The following is a 20,733-nucleotide window of genomic DNA, read 5'->3' as shown; positions in this document are numbered from 1 at the left end:
TTGTAAACATCCAGCTTTTATTTTTTATAACTACCAAACAAACTTCCAGTAAAGTTAATCCTCCTCTTTTTCAGTTACGGCCTCTAAACTACAGTTCTCTTATGAAAACTTTGCAGTAAATATGCACGACTGTACACAATGTAACATCCTGCAGTTTCACAAAAACAATTTATTATCGCCACATGTGCTGATTGAGATTCTACTCATAAACAAGAGCAAGTTGATGTTATACATCTTAAAACAAGTTCCTAGCTGGTCCTGGTATGGAAGAAGGCTGGGATGGTGGAACTGGTTTGTATCTAACACACCTGATTAACTCTTCCATGTCGTTTCACTCCTGCTGGAGTCAACGTACGATGTCGGAGTTGGAAAACACTCCATGGTTTTGTCTAAACATCTGCAGGCATACAGGTTTGATTTTACTGTCGCTCACCCGGATTCTTGCCGTGTCACATGAGAGAAAACAGTAGCCTCTTTTGATTTGTGCTTCCCAGCAGATCCTGGTTTCGACTGAGACCAACTCATAAAAATAAATTTAATGGAGGATAATTCTTTGTCTGTTTGATTAATCTTATATTACATACTTTTTTACATTTTTTCTCATTCTGTATAAGACATTTACTGGAGCAACTTTGAGTAAAAAAGGCACCATGTAGCAAAGCTAATCCTCTATCTGGTTCATCAAAATGGTTATTTTTACACATAATTATGTTAGCTGATGGATTCCTGCATATGTGTGTCAACTTTACGCTCTAAGTGGATATAAGCTACATTACAAATGATTCAATTAATTCAATAATGATTTACCACTGAAATAAAGGGGTTTTAAATATAAATATAGAAGAGAGATAGAGCTGCAGATTTAGGGGAAGACGGCTATGTGGCCGGACGGAGGACAGTGGAAAGGCAGAGAGGTGGAAATTTGAGTGTAATGGCAACGATTTAATTACCAAGCTGTGGGAAAAGGAGTGGAGATAAAGGCTGAGCTGCTGGGAAAGGCAGAATAGCTTTCAGCACCATGGACAGCATCCATAGCTCTCTGCTGGCCACACTCAGAGTCTGACAGCTGCACCGCAGGAGGCCTCCTCCTCCTCCTCCACATATGGACTACACACTCCACACCACAAGCCCCACACAAGCGTCCTCACAGCTTTCAAACAGAACACGGAAATCACACTGATGATCCAAGAAAGCCTGCCAGTGGGATGTTAGCTCGGGAGGACAGACCCGGTAGATCCCCAGAATGATTGTTTGTCTTCACAGAAAGGCCAGCGCTGAGGGGAAAGGAAAGACAAGAAGAAGACTGGAGAGATAAGGAAGGTGGCACTCACCTGCTGTTTTTGCGTGGCAGTGGCAAGTCCTTCTGGCAGAAATGCAAAGAAAGGAGAAAAAAAGAAAAGATCAGGTACAGAAAATGCAAGACTATACATTTACACGTTCTATTGAAGAGGAATGAATAAAAGTCACAGTTTGCATTTACAACTATAAAAGCGTCTTTCTGGTATTTAATAACAAATAACAAGAGAAAAAAAAAAAAAACATTTAGCAAAACTACAAGCCTTTGTTCTATGACAAAGATCAGCTTAAACATGATTAATAAGACCTAATATGTCTTTAGCAGGAGGAAGTGTTTAAGTCATGAACTTTGCATTTTTGATCATTTTTGTAAAAATTCAACAAAACTGATTCCATGTTTGTTTGTTTTTTTTTTTTTTTACTGGACCTCGTACAAGTTAATAAATAAGTCATTTGTTTACAATTTGTGTCTACTTTTTGGCCTCTGATTGGAAACTAAATTAGCATATTTCTGCAACCACAATGTCAATTTGTTTAAGTTTGGAGTTGTTGTAACGCAGGAGATTTGTTAAGGTGTGTAAATATCAGTATAAGTGTTTCTGGTGAAGAATAAAGGAAAATGGCACACAGCACAAAAGAAAACAGTTTCAGGCTTGCCTGAACAAAAGACCTTGAAGATGCATATTTTGTTGGAGTGATGCAGCTGCAGCTCCAAATCTCTATCATATCATAGAACATTATGTAAACATTATTTCTGCAAAGGCCACCTTGGATAAAGTAAAGAACAACACAACTAGATTTTTTTTTTTTTTTAGCACGGACAGTTCAGACATCTAAAAAATGCCCAGTTTGGCCCAGTTTGGTCATCTATCCTCAATATTCCCAAATTGTGGGACCACATGTTTTACTCAAGCCAAAAGATGGGCCATCTAAATGGCTCCCAGAGGTGGAAAGAGTGAAACACTGTGTGACTTTAATTCTTTTCCCCCATTTAAACAAACCCAATTCTCAAGATTTTCCCTTAAAACAACCCACCATTATTGTAAGGAAGAAGCAGAAGGTGATTTTGTCATTATCAGTCTTAAAACCAAACACCAGGTACAGCTTTTCTTGCACTAAGTAACATTCAGTCAATATTTAGTTCAATGTCTTTTCACTTCCTGGTTTGATTCTGACAATCACTTGGTAAGGAGTTAAATATATTCTTTTCACAATGCCATTTCTGCCTTCATGTCTGCCATTTGTTGGTTGCCTTGGTAACATATAATCATCTGTGGGTTATTCTACTATTGACCTGTAAGGCTGTGACAATATATTCTGTCCCGATTCAATTTGATTCCAATTTTTTGGGTCCCAATTCGATTAAAATTGTGATTCTCACAATTCTTTGATTTTGCTAATTTTTGTAGATTAAAAGCAAAAAAAATGTATAAAACTTTTTTTTTTTTTTTGCTCATCATTTTTCTTGATTTCAATTTGGAAAAACAACACAGTAGCTAGATCATCATTCTGCTGCTATAATGCCCAAGAAGACAAGTAAAAAGATCAATAAAAATGACCAAAATTTTGTAATGGATTATATTTATTTATTTGAAAAAAAAAAAAAAATCGATTTTTTCACAAAAAAAAAAAGAATCAATTTTAAAATTGTGAAGCAAAAAGATCCCGATTTTCGATTCGATTTTCCCACCCCTATTGACCTGTGAGACAAAGATCTAAGTCGAGTTAAAATAACTAAAACTGCCAAAGCACTGAGTCTAAATGTGTGCCATGTTCTTTCCAAGCCATATTTCTGTATTAACTAACATGAAGGATGACATTGAAGAGGATCAGTGGCTCCTCCCACTTCCCCAGCTCTATTGATAGTCTCCTAAGCTCTCTAACTGCAGCACAATACACACCGCTTGAGAAACCCAAATCTCATCCGGCCTGCTCTGCATTGTGAGTGCAACGTCATGACTGGACGATAACACAGTGACCCTGGAGAAGCTACTAATCAAGAATAACCAGTTGGACTACTTGTCCTCATTGATTCCAGCCAACCCCAACAGAGCTGCACGCAGTCTCTACAAAGTTTGTTTGACCCTTGTGTTTGTTTTGAAATCATTTTGGTCTGTTAATTTGTGATTCTGTTGGCGGCCATTCTCAACTCTACCTCCCCTACATCCTGGAGCCACGGACATGGACCGCTGGGCTGAAACAGCCGCCGATGCCTACTGCACCAAGTAAAAACAGGCAAAGAGCCTCATTCCGGCACAGCCTGACTCTCTGTGAAATCAGGGACACTGAGGGGACACGGGGGGGGGCTAAACAAGGGCGGACAAAAGGGTGAGAAATACGTGCTTATTTGCCTGCAGCTTTATCCTCCATCGGTGTGTGCGTCCAGCACGCTGTTTGTGTGCAACAGAAGCAGTCAATGTGTTAGCTGCTTCGCACCCGTTTCTGTCACACATGATGTTACGGTGCTGTTAGCGATGCATCGACCGCCTGCTAGTCAATACAGTTATTAGGTTAACCTTCAGATAAAGATGGGCTGCTAGAGCCAGCACATGTGCACCTGCTGCCACTTATATACGCTGTAGCATTTTCAGGTGGCTGCATTTGTCAAGATTAAAGCAGCGAACAATCACCAAAGAAAGCAGACGACTCTCACCTGACGAGAGAAGCAGAAAAAACACACTCATGCTTCGTCCTCACCCCAGGATTAGAAGTGAGTCATTGGGTGCGTTCTGTAGCTGCTGGACTCCGTGTCCCCAGGGTTTACATGCTATCTGAGACAAATCCCTCCCTACAAGGATGACCGAATAGTCAACCCAATGATCCCTCTTCACTTTGTCCTTCATTGATCCGGTTAATTGGGCCTGAGTTGTCACAGCCAAGGTGATTATGACTTCCAAAGGCAGGAAGATCAAGCTTGCATGAGGAAGTGTTGCTGTAAACCCACCAGGCAGTAGAGGAGCAGAATGGCTGTTTTACACTGCATTACCACATAAAAACTAACCTGAAAGCCTGGAAAATAAGGCCAGTGTGAGAACGGGGCTCTTCTTTAGTGGGTCACTGTTCCCTGTGTTATACAGCCTTCTCGGGCTTGCAAGGTGCTCAAGCTAAGGCAAGCCAAAGAAATGATGATCGCAGTTCTAATCTCTCACTCTGTGGGAGTAAAACCTTCTTTAGCTTAAAAAAAAAGTGCTTTCCTTGATGGAGGAAAACCCATTTGGAAGCTGGGAGCAACAAGACAGGAACGTATTTGCACCATGCAACGGCATAAAACAGAGAATTATGGCTTCAACGGACAAGTTGCCTAAATTATAACAGTTTCATCGTGCACTAATCCGATAAGTCTTCATTCAAAATGCCACCCTGTGTGCCTGAAACAATAACTGGAGAACTAAAAGGGGCAACTAGAGGAAGAAGAGGTCATGTATTCATTACGTTTCCCTGTAAAAGCACGCGACTTCCGCGTTAACAACCTCAAACAAAACGCTGATCCTCCACGTAGCTCCTGATGGCAACAACAGCATCTCATAAGACACAGATAAGCAGCAAATCTTCCTGCATTTGTTTGCATCTTTACTTTACTAAGTAAATAATTAGTAAAATAGACATTTCAGACAAGACTCTGCCTCATGTGTTTGTAATGTTTGTGCACGGCGCCTCGTGCAGCTCAGGACGAGGGACGGGATCCAAGTCGAGATGAGCTGCAATCTGCGGGCTGTTTATCATGATTTGGCTCAAACCGATGAGTCTAAAGTGTCCTGAGATGACGCTGTTGTGACGTGGCGCTTTATACAAATAAAGCTGAACTGAACTGTGCTGAATGTTTTTAGCAGTAGTTGTAACGCTGCTGTTTATATTATCCTTTATATTATTTACGTTTACGTAAAATAGCTTCACCTTGGGCTGCTTTAGGCTCCACGTTTCACAAAGAAACAAAAAGCACGTCTGTTTCGTGTACATTTTTATCACTAACAACTAAAAGCAACAAACCCCTTAATACCACTCTCTTCTGTACCAGCATGCCCACAATAAATAAGCCAGATGGCAAATTAAACAAAGTGGAGCCATGATGCCTCCGTCTTTCAGTCTTCGTGCAGTCTTTTCCTGTTTAGAGCCGACACACAGCGAACTGATTGAGACTGAGATGCCAAACTGTGCGTGGATATACATTACAAGCCTGTTTTATAGAAGCTTAGTTATTAAATCTTCATATAATATGGCCCTTCCATTAAAAAAAAAAAGCTCCCTGCCACCCAAACTTTCTCATATTCCTGCATAATTCCTCTATTTATTCCAGATAGTATTGCGTCTGTAAAAAGGTCATAAAGTGATCACTCATTTCCTTATTCTATTATAGACTTTAAAAGCAAGGTATGGATAAGCATGAAATATTTTATCAAAGAAACAAGACTCTGTTTCCATATGTAGGTCCTGAAATGTGTTCTGCTTGCCTTGTTCATGGTTATTCTCCTGTGGTTTAATTAGTTTCTCAGAATATCGTGGTTACTGCTTATTGCATGGCTGAGTTTCCTACATGACTGCATGACTAAATCCTGATTTTAATCAAATAACTAAATAATTCAGTCTGAGGCTGGTATTTTTTTTGTAGAATTCAGACTGATTGCACTTTTACTTCCACTAATGAAGACTGTCAGTGATGAAAACACACTAAATACCCACCCATGGCAGATTACCGCTCCATTCCTCACTATATCTGCCGTCTTTTCCTACTTGAAGGCCTGCTCTGTTCATCAGGTTTAGCTGTCCTCTCGAGGGGGAGAATAACTGGGGCTTGAGCTTATAAATGATCGTCTGATCCCCTTTTAGCTGCAGGCTGTCACACCGACAGGGGAGCACGTAAGAATGTGTTACAGCGTTGGTAGAAAATGTAGGCTAGGCTCTGCAAACATCTATTCAAGGTGGCTGTGCAGCTGTCTTGTGGTGTCTGCAGTCAAAGCACATGTATGTTGGCTTCAGATATTTAGATGAAATTTCTGGCCTGCAGACAATTCAGTCTCTCAGACAAGAAATAAGCTTTTTTTTTTTTTTTAGGCCTCATGTTTGTGCACCTGTTTTTTTTTTTTACAATTCCTTCATGTTTGAAATGAGATTGCTCCTAGCTGGAGTATTTATTTTTATGCAATCATGCCTAATCGGGAATGAGCAGGTTAAACCTTGCCTTCTTCCGTAGTAATCTGTGATGCTGCTGTTGCAGGAAGGTAAAGTCAGTCAGGGACAAGCATTGTGATGCAGGCTGTAAACCAACAGCGACTTTAAAGGCCAGTGAATTCTGTCTCTTGGTACGGTCATAAGTTACGCTCATAAAAACTCCTCTGCTGTTGTGTCCTTCAGGACATCCAGGCTACACTAAAGAAATGATAAAAAAAAAAAAACAGGCTCCTGTAATAAGGAAATAGCATTAGCTGAGCTGCATGAATACAGAGTGCACTGCTGCTCACTCAGGATGCACCGGCCACTCCATTCATTTAGTCAATGCTGGGTAAAGAGAAATGGGGGGAGCTGGCCAGTAGGCGAACAACAAGAATCAATCAAGGAGTGTTTTTCTGCCAAGTGGGAGTTAGGAGGCGCGTTATCGCCTAAAGAAATGACTGTCTAACCAGTACATGTCTGAACAGTGGACAAAAAGCAAAAGGACGAAAAAGAAGCATGTAAAGGTATCCTGTTCGGGCAATATTACGTCATTTTAATATAAATGTAGAAAAAAGTGCATATTCTGTTATTTTGTAGGGGTGTGTATTAGCAAGAAACGATATGTATCACTATACGGACCAACAATACGATACATCGCCATATATCTGGATACTAAAAGCAAGAGAATATTTAGCTATTTTTCTTTACTGGTATCTACATTTTACTGCAGGAGAAAGTCAAACACTTAAAAACATTTTATGTGTCTCTCATATTAAAGCTGATTTTTATGTACAAGATAAATAAAGATATGAAAATCTGCCTCATCAGTAAAAATCAGTTGTTTGATAAAAGCGATAAGCTTTTGAATATCGATAAAATATTGTCATACAAAATATCGCGATATTTCGACATATCAATATTTTCTCACACCCATATTATTTTGAAGGTTTTATCTAAAAGTCATGCAGTCTTTACCAGGTTTAACTAAGTAAATGCAACCTTTAATAAGTAACAATAAGTATTATATAACATTATTTATAAAATATTAAACCAAAATGTGTAGTTTAGTTAGTATCCTTGTAGCTTTCACCATTTATTTACAATTATATAAAATAAAATAAATGCAGAAAAAACAAAAAGGAAGGTAATAACATAAAGAAAAAAAACAGGAATAATAAACAATTAAACAATTAATGACTAAGCAACAACGTCAAATAAACACATAAAAAATTACATTAAAAAAAGAATAAAAAATAATGAACACATTAAAATAAAACAAATGAAAAAGCACTTGGCATCAAGGAGATTGTAAGTAGTAGTCTTGATGAACTGCTTATCATCAGCTCATAAAAGCCTGTTTTGCTGGATTGGAAAGCGTTTCAGGAGTGAGCTTTTCTCAAGAAAGAGAAGTTTAGCTTTGCAAAGTTGCTTTGAACAAAACACAAGACTTCTGGAAACAGGTCCTAATGAACAGCAGCATGTCTGTCAGCACAAAAACCTTCCAGCTGTTAAGCACGGCGGTGGAGGGCTGATTATATGGGCTGGTTTTGCAGCGACATGACAAGTTACTGAGTCAACTATAAACACTGCTGTGAACTAAAGTCTAGAGTTAAATGTCTTGACAGCTAAAACTTAGCCTAAACTGGGTCATGAAACAGGACAATGAACCCAAACACAGAAGCGAGTCTACAACAGGATGATAAGAAAAGAAAGAGAAGAAGCAATGTGTTAACAGGACTCAGTCAAGGTCCGGACCTTAACCTGTGTGAAATGCTGTGGTGGGACAGCTGGGCCTTCATGAATGGCTGCAGGTTTAATAAACTAAAGCAACATTGGTAAGATGAGTGGCTTAACATTCCTCCACAATGAAAAGAAAATGATTCATTCAGAAAAAATTATATTCATGAAATTTCAAATGGGTCAAACTTTACTTTATGTGTCGCAACAGAAACCTGAACAAGGTAACATCAGAGCTATGCTAACGCTAACTTATCCTCTTGCTAAATAGTCGAGTGAAAAGGCTCCAAATGCCATCCGGCAACAATCAAACCAACGATGCATGATGGGATATAACCTCTGACCTCAACAGCAGACGAGAGGGGTGTGTCACCATATGGTGCTCAGATAATAACTGTGTGTGTGTGTGTGTGTTTGTGTGTAGTAGAGGGAGAATGGCGGTTGGGATGATGAGACCCATGGGATCGACATGGCAGTTAAACACCATACAAAGTCAATCACTTGTCAACACAGTTTTTATAGACACACAGAGCCGTAAAGATAACATATAGGCAAAAAAAATCTCTGCAGGTAAGTTAAACGGATGCACATATTACATCGTCTCACCTTCTATATCTATAAAACACCGGCGACTTTGTGAGTGTGACTCTATGATGATTAATTCCCTCACAGCTGCTGTCCTCACTACAACCCTCCCTTCGCTCTTTCACACCGTTTTCTCTCTCTCCTCTCTGATCAGGGTCGGTTTTCCTTCAAAGTAGCTCAGACGTTTCAGAGCGCTCCAGTAAACGAAACCTCTGGAAGTACAAACTGAATGGATGAGAGAAGAGAAGTGCACGCAACACAAACACGACTGCATGAGCGGAAGCCCACAGGAGGCTTGCTCGCCGCCCGGCCTGCAGGCTGCTCATCTCTGCTCAGTTCACTTGACTGAACTGCACAATGACGGAGGGGAGGGTATGACCCGTGGTAATGCAGGCTGCTTCATAATGGATGAACACAGTCATCTCAACGCGTCAGATCAGCATGCATGAGTGACCATTCATTACCAGAGTTTGGCTAAACAGCATGCATAAACCAAAATCCTCTTCAAATTATGATCAGATGCAAAAACTACAAGCCCAAACATAACATATGATGGGAACTGATATAAAAAAAGAAAATGTTTTAAAGCACAACGGGGTCAGTTTAATGCATCAGATGGAACACCTCAAACGAAAGAGAGAATTTTATGTGTGTATTTATCAAACACTATATTAGATGGCCATGTTGAAGAAATATTTTTAATTGAGTGAAAGCTAAAAAAGGTTTATAAGATCTTTTAGCCGCATTTACTGAGAATCCGTTTAGATTTTAGTTGAACAAAGAGCATTGTTGTTGTAAAGATGAATGTGCATTTTGTCATTTGTCTTGTTGGTCACTAACAACCTTCAGATTACAGGTAGAAATGATTATTATTATTATTATTATTATTATTATTATTGCTAGTAAAGCAGGGAAGATGTTCAACAGTAATCAGAAGTCCAGTGTGCTGCTGCACACAGCTCACCTGCAGCCTCCGGCGCCTTATTATTCCAGAGTCATCCATGGTTGATGCCTAATGAGGAGCAGCGGGGATCCACGCAGGGATTCCCCTGTCAAAACAAAAAAGAAAACAAAAAACGATCCTTTCACTCCCTTTACTGGTGTTTAACCCAGTCGGCGTTGCTGTTCACAGGCGAGCTGCACAACAACAGCCGCAGCGTTCTGGCGCACTCGGAGCCAAAGAGGCGCGCTCACACAGAAGCACAGAAGCAGTCCAGTGTCACGTCGAACCAATCCACGAACACACACGCGCATCTAGCGATTCCATTCTCTCTGGTGTGTGTTTTAAGAAAGCGTGAGCGGCGGGTGACCCGCGCGTCCCGCGCCGCTCCAGCTGACAGTCTGCGATCCTTCCAGGAGCTTCTTCGACATGTTGCCAGGGACAAAACGCGATGTTTGCGTGGGATCAGCACAAGTTGGGTGAAAGAATCTGAAAAGAGCCTTTTGTCTTTCTTTCCCCACACCAGATCACAAAGGACGGCGTGTCCAAAGCGCCGCGCGCGGTGCTGCTTCAGTGACGCGTCGCGGCGGAGAGGCGCCGCTCTGGGACGCGCTTCATCCTCGCGCTCCTCGGTCGGGCTGACATTGCCTGCTCTTCCACCAGAAGCTCGACCTCACTCCTCCCGCAGAGGAGAACTCGTCCTTCTTCCACTCCTCCCTCCCCCGCACCTATACGTCCATTTTCAGAAACACATCAAGTTCAAACTCCTCTCCGCTTCATCCATCCATCCGTTCCGCTTCTCAGGCTCAACTTCCTGGAAGTGCAGACTGGACCGCAGCAACGCGATATTTCTCACCCCTGCCTGGGATTCCCTGTCGCCCCTCCTCCTACGCAAGAAGCCGAGTGTTTCCACTTGTGAATGGAGGAACCTCCACCCCCCCCTCCTCCATCGGATGGGCTACAACCAAACGCAGCTCTGTCGGCTGAAACATCAGCTGTTTTACTGCTTTTACCCTGAGATGACTGATAGTTTGCTGCGTTATGTCACCAAATTCAGCACCACAGACAGCTACAGGATGAACCGTGCGTGGAGTCTGACCTGTGCACGTTGGATCAATACTTCCAAATAAGGCTTGATGGAAAATTAAGCTCCTTTTTGATGCACTGTTGCCAACAAACACTCCCAGCTATCAGCATAAAATAAAGTTTAACATACTAACTTGATCTTTATGGGTTCAGAACCAACTATAATGTATGTCATATAATTTGTATCATAAGCGCATTATGATCAAAACAGCCATTTCATCATTTTATGTAACTTATTTGCTTTTAGAGTAAAATGTTCAAATGGACACAATTTTACGAAGCTGTACAGCAACTGAAGCTACACGTCAGAAAAAGGCAGTAGGAATAAATAAATAAATAAACTGTAGCCACTAAACCTCATATCTGTACCTTGAGGGAGCTAGATGCACATTTTGTTGAGAGTTTGAAAAGAAATTTTATGTTCCCAAAAACTACATTGTACAGCTGGGTCTGGTTGTACCAAATGTGTCAATCGCTGAGATTTGAACTAAAGCTCAACCATAGAAAAACAGAGTAAGAGAAGTCACTTTTTTTTAAAACTATGATGTGATAGCAAATAATAATAACAATAATAAATAATTAGGGATGCACTGATCCACTTTCTGGGAGTTCCGATTCGATACAAATATCTGAAATTTAAATATTTACCGATACCAAATCTGTTTATGTGAACATTATCGTGACTATGGTTATTGTTGCTGTTATAACTGTGTAAGATTTCATTAGGTTGTAATAAATGACCCATCCTCTCTGAAGTTACCTCACCAATACAAATATAATATCATTACAGATCTAACTATTTCAACATGTTTTATTCTGATTTGGCACATTTTACCTAAATACAACTGTAAATGTGTGGTTTTGAAACAAAGATCTCGCTTTTAGTGGAACAAAAAATGTCACATTTTAACATTCAAGGCATTTATTTCTTTTAAAACACATCTGAAGCATGTCATTAAACACATCTGTGCTGGCTTGACTAGTGTGGTATCAGGTATTGGTTGTGGTATCAGTACACTTTTATTAATACCAAGTACGAGTACACACACTTGGTATTGAGCCGATACCGGTGCATCCCTAATAATAATAATAATAATAATAATAATAATAATAATAATAATAATAATAATAATAATAATAACAACAACAATAATAATAATAATAATAAAATAAATAAAACAATAAGTAAAATAATAATAAAATAATAATAATAATGATAATAATGACAACATTAATTACCACGTGAAATGTCAAAATTATTATGGCGTAATCTTCTTCTGCCTGGTATCTATTAGAAAGCAGAAGACAAGTATCAGATCATGTTTATTATGAATTTTAGTCAAGTTTATACCATAAATTAATGCAAAATGTCCCATAAGCTATTTGTTAAATGTGTCACATTAGGCTCTATGGGAAAATGAAATGCCCACATTTGTTTACTACAAGTGGCACAAACTCAAAATCTTTAAAAAAAATATATCACAGACCTTGTGTGTTGGTGGGTAAATGAGTCTGTTAGAGCAAAAAAATGCAACTTTTGGTCTAAAAACCTGCAATTTTACGCCATATCTTATGTAAAAACATGGTTGTAACACTTGTTACAGTCTATCCCGCCTCCGTCAGCCATTGTTTAGCTAACAGTGGTTTGAAACTCGCAGGAGGATAAATCTTGATATTTTGTGTAGGGACCGGTTAATTTGAATGTGACTGAGAACAAGGATTATCTTTCTTTCAGCCTGGCGGGAGACAGACACCTTTAAATTACAGAGTAAAACAGCCACACTCGAAGAAAAACATTTGTGGAAAAACACAATGTCTTGGCGGGAAAGTTCTTTCACTGCTGAGTGTACGGCACATCCGTTAATCCAATAAAGAACATTTCTGGACCCCACATACCCTGTTGCATTACCAGACATGCCTCTCTATCCTGTCATGACAGTTTCTGAACTTTATTGTCATTGTTAAGCTCCAGTTACAAACGGTTAAAGACCTGTTGAAAGTGTATTTCCTGTTAGTTTTCTCTGGTCTTCGCACACTCTCTACCGTAGATCTATAAATCTGGGGACGTGTGTATCTTTAGGAGACTAAAGTCATATCAAACATGAATAATGAAGTTTGGGAGCAGAAAACTAAAATCAGATGACCAAACAGATTTCAGATACATTAAGTTATGAGAAAAGTTTGTCTTCCAACAGCACGGAAATGAAAAAGAAACCACCGGTAATTCACCTGTGAAAAGTTAGATAGAAAATACAAAATCACATTTTAATAGTACATTTGGCCTTATTTTTATGGACCTTTGTAAGAGTGCAGCAGAGGTAGCAAGGTAGCTGCTGGTTAGCTTAGCTTAGCATAAAGACTGGAAATGGGAAGGAAAGTTCGCATTTTTTTGCATTTTTCTGCCTGAAGTCGCAGAAGCAGCGTCCTGAAATGTTGAAATGGCCCTTTAATGCAGTATATTTGCTAAAAAAATTAGAAAAAGGCCAGGTAGCATTGCAAGCTTCTGTGCTATTGCTTATTAAACAATACACATAAAATTTCAATTCATTAAAAGTCATCTCTCATCCTTCTCTTTTAAATGCAGAAGCCGCTGCATGTCCACATGCGCTGTACACTGTTGTATATGAATGAGACAAAATACTGATATATAGATAAAAACAACTTCAGGAAAATAATTTCCACCGGTGCTGTTTCGGCAGAGCAGCCGTCTGGTGAATGCATTGCGTAATGCTCTGCAGGGGATTAGGGCTTTCACACAGTTTTGATGCAACATATGTTGCAGGCTGCCCACGCAGCCGTGACCTCATCAGTGCCAGACGCTGCAGGAGATCTGCGAAGGGAACATCCAAGAATCTGAACGCAGCCCACACTGGCCCATCTGACGGCTGGGATGCTGCTGGTCCAAAACAGTCAGCACATTCTGTGATGGATAAACAACCTTATTAACATGTTATCTGGCACTTTCTTCATATTTTCAACCAGTCAGCATTCAGTAATGAGCAGAAAGCCCTCATTTCTCTGTGAACACATGGGAGGAAGGTGCAGCGATTAACTGAAACATGCAAACAATGATGTCATTTTAACATAAATATCCTTTCCATTTTCTCTGAGCAGCTTTATTCTTCAACACAGCCATATTTCAGACACACTTTCTTATTGTTCCCTACTTTAGGAACAGTTCTCTGGACTCCCTGAAGGACTTTCCAAAGCTCTTTTTGGATGATTTTTGCCTTCTGTCCACATGATCCCACACTGCTTCAGTCATACTGTGTTATCCTCCATCAGATCTCTTCTCAGACCTGGTTTCCTTCCTTAAACAGGATTTCTCAGCAGCCACCCTTCTGTGGAGACTGGATGAGGCTTCAGTGAACAGTAAATGGATCAATAAGACGCATCTCTCGGGTCCTGTATCAGGATTTTGCTGGATTTGTTCCCATTTCATAAGAACGTCACTTTCAGGTCCTGCTTATTTGCTGTAAACAGTTTTGTTTAGTATTGACATTTCTTTTTGTCATCCACTTGTCCAGTTTTTCAGATGTTTAAAGGTCGCCATGATGCTAAACTTTTACCCCCTTCTGCCATTTTCCCTTCATTTCAGTTTTCAGGAAAATTGCTGTATTTTCTTTCCTTTTCTTATGATATGGTTTGGCCTTGGACCGCTTAAACTTCTTATAATTGCTTTTTAGCTCCCTGTGCTCCATTTAGAAGCTCTGGAAGTGTTAAAACTTATCATGTCTCTGTGGCTGATTGAGAATAGAGGAAGATGAATGATTTCCATGTTGTTTCTCAGCAACTCCTATGTGGAACCTGTCAGTTCAGAACAGGGTTAGTGCTTCTCTGTGTTTTTCTCTTTGTTTTGGACAAGAATAAACAGAATAAATGTGTTTTAGCAAATAGTTGAGATGCTAAAAAGAAGAGTTAATAATCATGTAACAACGGTGGTATTGTTGAAATTTAAAACAGAAGTGTTATAAAACTCATTTAGTTTGGGTTTTACACACCCAAACCTATTGGTAGAGATGCTCAGGCACGTATATTTCCACAATTTTTTGAAGAAATTTATCAAAGCCACTCCAAATTGACCTAAATGGTAAACCAGGACCTCAGAGGGTTAAGTTTGGTCCTAGAGAGCTGCAGCCCTGCAAGTTTTCACAATACAGACAAACGAGCTACTGAACAGAATTAGATGAGCATTTTATTTAAATGCAGTGTGTTGAAGAAGACAAACATCAAAAACCTGCAGGTCTCGCGGCCCTTGAAGTCTGAATTTGCCCCTCAAACAAAAAACAAAAGAAAGCATGTTCTTCTGAAAATTGTCAGAAAAAAGAAATAAAGCTACACATGTTTTAAAAAATGGAAAAAAGTCCTCTTACTACTCTTCCTAACAACATCTATTTCTAGCAGAGAAACTTTAATATATTGTGCCTTATTATTCAAATATACTGTAGTAGAAAAAGACTCCCTGTTAAAAGGAATTATGCATCTTTTGCATCTAAAATCAAAACTGTTTAAACATTGTTTTCTTGAAGCCTCTACCCTGCTGCGTCAGGATGTGTTGAGAGAAGCATAAACCAGGGAAGAAGAAGAAAACAGTGCAGTAAGCAGGCTGTTATTTGTTGGATTAAATGGAGCTGTCAGGCCTGTCTGGCTGGCAGTCAGCGAGCCAGATCATCGCAGTGCTGATGGCTGTGGTTTGTTCTGCAGCCTGTATGCTGTGTAAACCCTGGCGAACAGACAAAACTCTCCCAGCACTGTCAGCTCCCTTCTCATGTGCACCAAAGCCTTGTTGTCTTTCCTCTCGGCTCTTTACGCTGCGATGAGCACGGTGAACAGCTGCAAGAGAGCCGATTGGCTTCTGCTGCAGCATCACTGAACTGGAAAAAAAACCCAAAAAACCTCAAACTAAACAAAAACAAAGCAGGTCAGACGAAGTTTCATAATGCTGCCATCATGGCTGATGCAGAATAAACTGCTGATTCTTAGCTGCTCATAAACACAAATGATGCTGCGTTCATTTATTCTTATGTAACCAAACTGTAATCCCTGTTAGTTCAGACGGCAACAGCTGCTCAGATGTGTTCGAAACATGAACTTATGTATCCGTTTTGTTCATATCTGCAACAATCTAAGTATAAAGCATCACAATTAGTTCAGTTTTACTGCAGAGAAATTCTTCATAACATTAATGTAAAATTCAAAACATGCCTAATGAACTGTCCTGCACAGCTTCTTTTGTATAGATTGTACCCGTATACAGTCTATACAACAAACATGGATACTATGAAATGAAATAAAATTAAATGAAAAATACTTTATTAATCCCCAAAGGGAAATTCAATTATAACTCCAATCTATAACCCCAAAATCAGAATAAATAAATATATTAGATAAAAAAAGAGGGAGTTTTTATGAGATCTTATTCAGTGGCAGAAAGCAGGAACCAGAGATATATATAAGTTTGCCTAACCCCCAAACATCTTATCTGTGACACACAAAGTTTCTGAGACGTTTTGCATCACTTTATGGTTAAAAACTTAGCTAAAAATCCTGTTCAACACAACCTGATACTTGTTTTTCTCCCCCCTAATAGATACCAGGAAGCAGGTTACACTGTTATCATTTTGACATTTCAGAGGGTAAGAAAATGGTAAAAATCTCAACCTCAAAATGGTTAAGGCTTTATTACTACATCTTGTTAAAGGGTCAAGTAAAAGGTCAGGTTTTAAAGGGATCATTGGACAAAATGTGTAAAATATGCTTCAAAATGTTTTTTTTTTTTAGAAAATAATGTTCCTCAAAGAAAGATTAAAAGAAATTTGCATATTTTCTGTGAATTCTGATTTTTCGGGTGATGCTGCATCAAAACTCATCATTGATCAATAGTTCAATCAACCACATGTACCTGGTACACATGTACCTGGCCATTCGTCTTCTTTTAACATTACAGGGGCTAACAGGGCACGTGTGAGGGTGGTTGTGGGTGGGTGTAGGGGGACTGTGGATGTATGTGTGTGTGTGTTTTATCTATTTGATGTAAATTGTTTTATTATGTGAAGCACTTTGTATTGTCTTTCTTAAGCACAAAAAGTGCTATAGAAATAAAGTTTGATTTGATTTGATAAAGTTTGACAAGGGGCCACAATGAAGAGTTACATTTAAAAATGCCTCTTGAAGCTTTACTGCACAATGCATGTTTTTGTGACGATGGTAACAATGCTAAAAGATTCCTTAGCAACACATGCTGCTTTCCTCACCGCATCGTTTCAGGGGTTTTTAATGCATTTATTTCAATACAACAATGTATAAGAACATTCTGCACAAGAAAAGAATACTTTTTTATTGGTTTTTAAACCAAACCTAATAACCTGATGCTGCTGCACACCTCATGCATGAAGAACAGAAGAGGATAACTCCTCACACAGCGTATCTATTGGCAACCTCGATGCTGGAACGTCTGTTCAGTGTTGCAGCAATAAATCAAACTTTACTCATAGATTTGTTCCATTTATTGAAATGCAACTCAAAGTGCATTGCTGTTCAAGTCACAGACAACATAAACCCACAAGTCACCAACACACACACACACACACACACACACACACATGCAAATACACTCCAACCAAACCGTCACAAACTGCATCCGGAAAATTAAGACAGAGAAAAACTAAATAGAACATGTTAAGCAGAAAAAAAAGTATGAAAATTCAATTCAATTCAATTCAATTCAATTCAATTCAATTCAATTCAATTCAATTCAATTCAATTCAATTCAATTCAATTCAATTCAGTTCAATTCAATTCAATTCAATTCAATTCAATTAAAAGCTTTGTTAAATAGGTGAGTCCTAAGCTTTCTTGAACAATATTAATACCAACAGCATGATATAGTGTCTGAAATTACACAAAAGTCTAGATAAATGTAACAGTAACTGAATTTTGGTTGTAATATCTTGTATACGATCCCATCTGCTGTCTTGTGAAAGTGAAAAGTGTGATTCGGTCAGAAACAATAAACAAAAACAGGTTTCCAGTCAAACTTGATTGAATTTCTGTTTGTGGTTATAGCTGTGTTTTTCCAGTCCAACAGCCCCGAGGACAACAAAACAGGACACATGGTGATGGTACATATTCCACACATGCATGTATGTGCGCGCACACACACACACACACACACACACACACACAGGATGTGAACAGATGGGAGCAGCAAAGCTTCCCAGATCAGAGCCTCCGTGGTCATCCAGCTGCAGCAACACAGAACCGGTACAGCTGCTGATCCCCGCTGCGCCATGCTTCAGCACAACACATGAAGCTCTCAGCTGTTAAGTCCATAAAACACTGAGCAGTGGAAGCGTCATATTCAGTAATCCACTGTTAAACTATATTTTTATCTTTGTAATATAATAAACCACAGTAGTATTGTGGAGTCCTGACTTTTCTGCTCTTCTCCTGACATTATATCAGGAACCTCCAATGAAAAGTGAGTATATGTCATTATTACATTGTGGGAGCATAAACCAGAAGGACATGTGGATCAGTTTCAACATTCAGCCTGTTGTGTGTTCAGAGATACTATAAGTGCTTTATACAGTACAGGTATCTATATAAACCCTAATTATAAAGGGTTTGGTGATAAAAGTATAATAAATACAAATGACTGTGTAATAGAGTAAATTAATTGATAATGTGGATAGAGGTGTACTAGAAGATTTGTACTATAGATAATCAAACATATAGGTTGATTTCAGTGATGAGTAAGCATATTTTGTGCATGAATAGGGTGTGTATTACAGTAAACTGTTTATATGATAGAAAACGATGTATTATGGGAAAGTACTGGATATAACATGAATGGACATGACATGCACGCATTTAGTATGTAAAAATGGATGTAAAGAGATGGATTTTAGTATGTAAATAGCTTGTATTCCACGATTAAACAGAAGTGTTCATGTGCTGTGTAACTTTTACAAGGTTTTGCTTTTTGATGTTAAAATTGTGCCGGACCCCAGGAAGAATATCTGTAGCTTGCTACGGCTAATGGGGATCCTAAATAAACTAAAACTAAAACTCAAAACACTGTTCTTATTAGATTCATAATGTCCTGTCTCTTTATTGGTAGTACTGGGCTGGTCTGCCTTTTTACTTTCTGTTTCTCAGAGAGCTCCATTTTGCTTCATGTTGACATGAAGCATCACACAACTGCTGCAGATTTGTTGGCTGCACATCCATGATGAGAATCTCCCATTCCTCCACATCCCAAAGCTGCTCTGCTGGACTGAGATCTGGTGACTGTGGAGGCCGTTGGAGGACAGTGAACTCATCGTCATGGTGGAGATGATGTGAGCTTTGTGACATGGTGCATCATCCTGCTGGAAGTTTCCATCAGAAGATGCTCCACTGTGCTCATGAAGGGATAAACATGGTCAGCAGCAACACTCAGGTAGGCTGTGCTGGTTAAACCATGTCATGTTGGTACTAAGGGGCTCAAAATGTGCCAAGAAAATATTCCCCACATCATTACACCACCAGCAGCCTGAACCATCGATTGAAGACAGGAAGGATCCATGTTGTCATGATGTTTCCAGCAGATTCTGATCCTACCATGTGAATGTGGAGCTGAACTGGAGACTCATCAGACCAGCAACGTTTCTCCATCTTCCATCGTCCAGTTCTGGTGAGTCTGTGTGAATTGTAGCCTCAGTTTCCTGTTCTTAGCTGACAGGAGGGAACCTGGTGTGCTCTTCTGCTGCTGGAGACCATCTGCTTCAAGGCTGGACGTGTTGTGTGTTCAGAGATGATGTTCTCTGTATCTTTGTTGGAACCGGGGCTTATTTTAGTTCTTGTTGCCTCATCATCTCCATCCATTCATCCATCCATCCATTTATCCATCCATTTATCCACTTTCTTTACCGCTTTGTACACTTAAGAGTCGTGGTGTCCTTTCATTAGAACTGGAAAAAAGATGTTCTATGACAAGAAAAGAGTAAATAACAACTAACCAGACATGTACTGATCTGGATCTTCATACTGATACCAGACCAGTCTTGTTAACTATCTTCACATGTGCAGATTTATTTGATTAGGTTAGTTCCTAGAACAAACATGCTTGCATATTGGTCCTCTTTAGAAATGGATTTAGCCTTATTTGAGAGACAAAGATATCCTTTTTGGTCATTTGTTCACAGCAAACAGAGATGACTCAGCACCCCATCGTTGGGAGCTTTCACATAATAAGCAAGTATTGCTGAACTGATCACAGAAGATACAAAAAGAATTCTGATAATAATCATTTTTGCTTTATTAATCCTGTTTGGGAAATCAGCCCCTGTATTTTACCCATCTCTAGAGTTTTCAGTGCTTGGGGAGCAGTTGTGGGGACTAAGCCCCCTGCTCCGGCCCCTATAGGTATAACATTTACTCTAACATTCATTTATTAGTTCAGTTAAGGGTCGCAGGGAAAATGGAGCCTCTTCCAGCAGGTACTCCCTGAACAGGTCGCCAGTCCATCACAGGACCACACAGAGAGACAAACAACCATTCACGCTCACAGTCATTCTGAGGGAGAATTTAGACTGATCAATTAACGTGCATGTCTTTGGATGGTTGAAGGAAGTATCCGGACATAAACCGTGACCTTCTTGCTGTGAGGCCACACGAACCACTATGCCACCATGCTGTCTAACTTTAAATACAAGCTTTTTATGTTTTAGTTAGACTTTATGCATCAGATCTCGGTATTTTTCCATCTGTCACAAGCAAAGGAAAGCAACACTGATTTTTAATTTTGCACCATTTTTTCCTATTCATTTAATATCTTTACAGCTAAACATGGTTTTAGCAAAGGTGATGTTCATTTTCCTAAAACCTCTACTACTGTACCTGTTGGGTGGGTGTCACAGATTTAATTGGTTGTTTATTTTCCCCTTTCCTAGTAGTCT

The 20,733-nt window shown here is 39.4% G+C and overlaps 1 protein-coding gene across 1 annotated transcript in view; it reads right to left on the bottom strand.

Moving 5' to 3' along the window:
* The window catches only part of LOC306765930 (microtubule-associated serine/threonine-protein kinase 1-like), a gene marked incomplete at both ends in the record, with an annotated part of 66,290 nt that extends 56,521 nt beyond the window's left edge, over positions 1-9,769 (bottom strand). Inside the window, 2 exons of the mRNA XM_079253470.1 lie at positions 1,332-1,363; positions 9,731-9,769. Of these exons, the coding sequence (XP_079109596.1) occupies positions 1,332-1,363; positions 9,731-9,769 (71 nt within the window). The remainder of the gene's footprint in view (positions 1-1,331; positions 1,364-9,730) is intronic.
* Between the last annotated feature and the right edge of the window lie 10,964 nt (positions 9,770-20,733).

Source organism: Telmatherina bonti, assembly GCF_933228915.1.
Source record: "Telmatherina bonti genome assembly, chromosome: 14".
NCBI lineage: Eukaryota > Metazoa > Chordata > Actinopteri > Atheriniformes > Telmatherinidae > Telmatherina > Telmatherina bonti.
The sequence above is the reverse complement of the archived record's forward strand: the minus strand, read 5'-3'. Positions and strand labels throughout refer to the sequence as shown.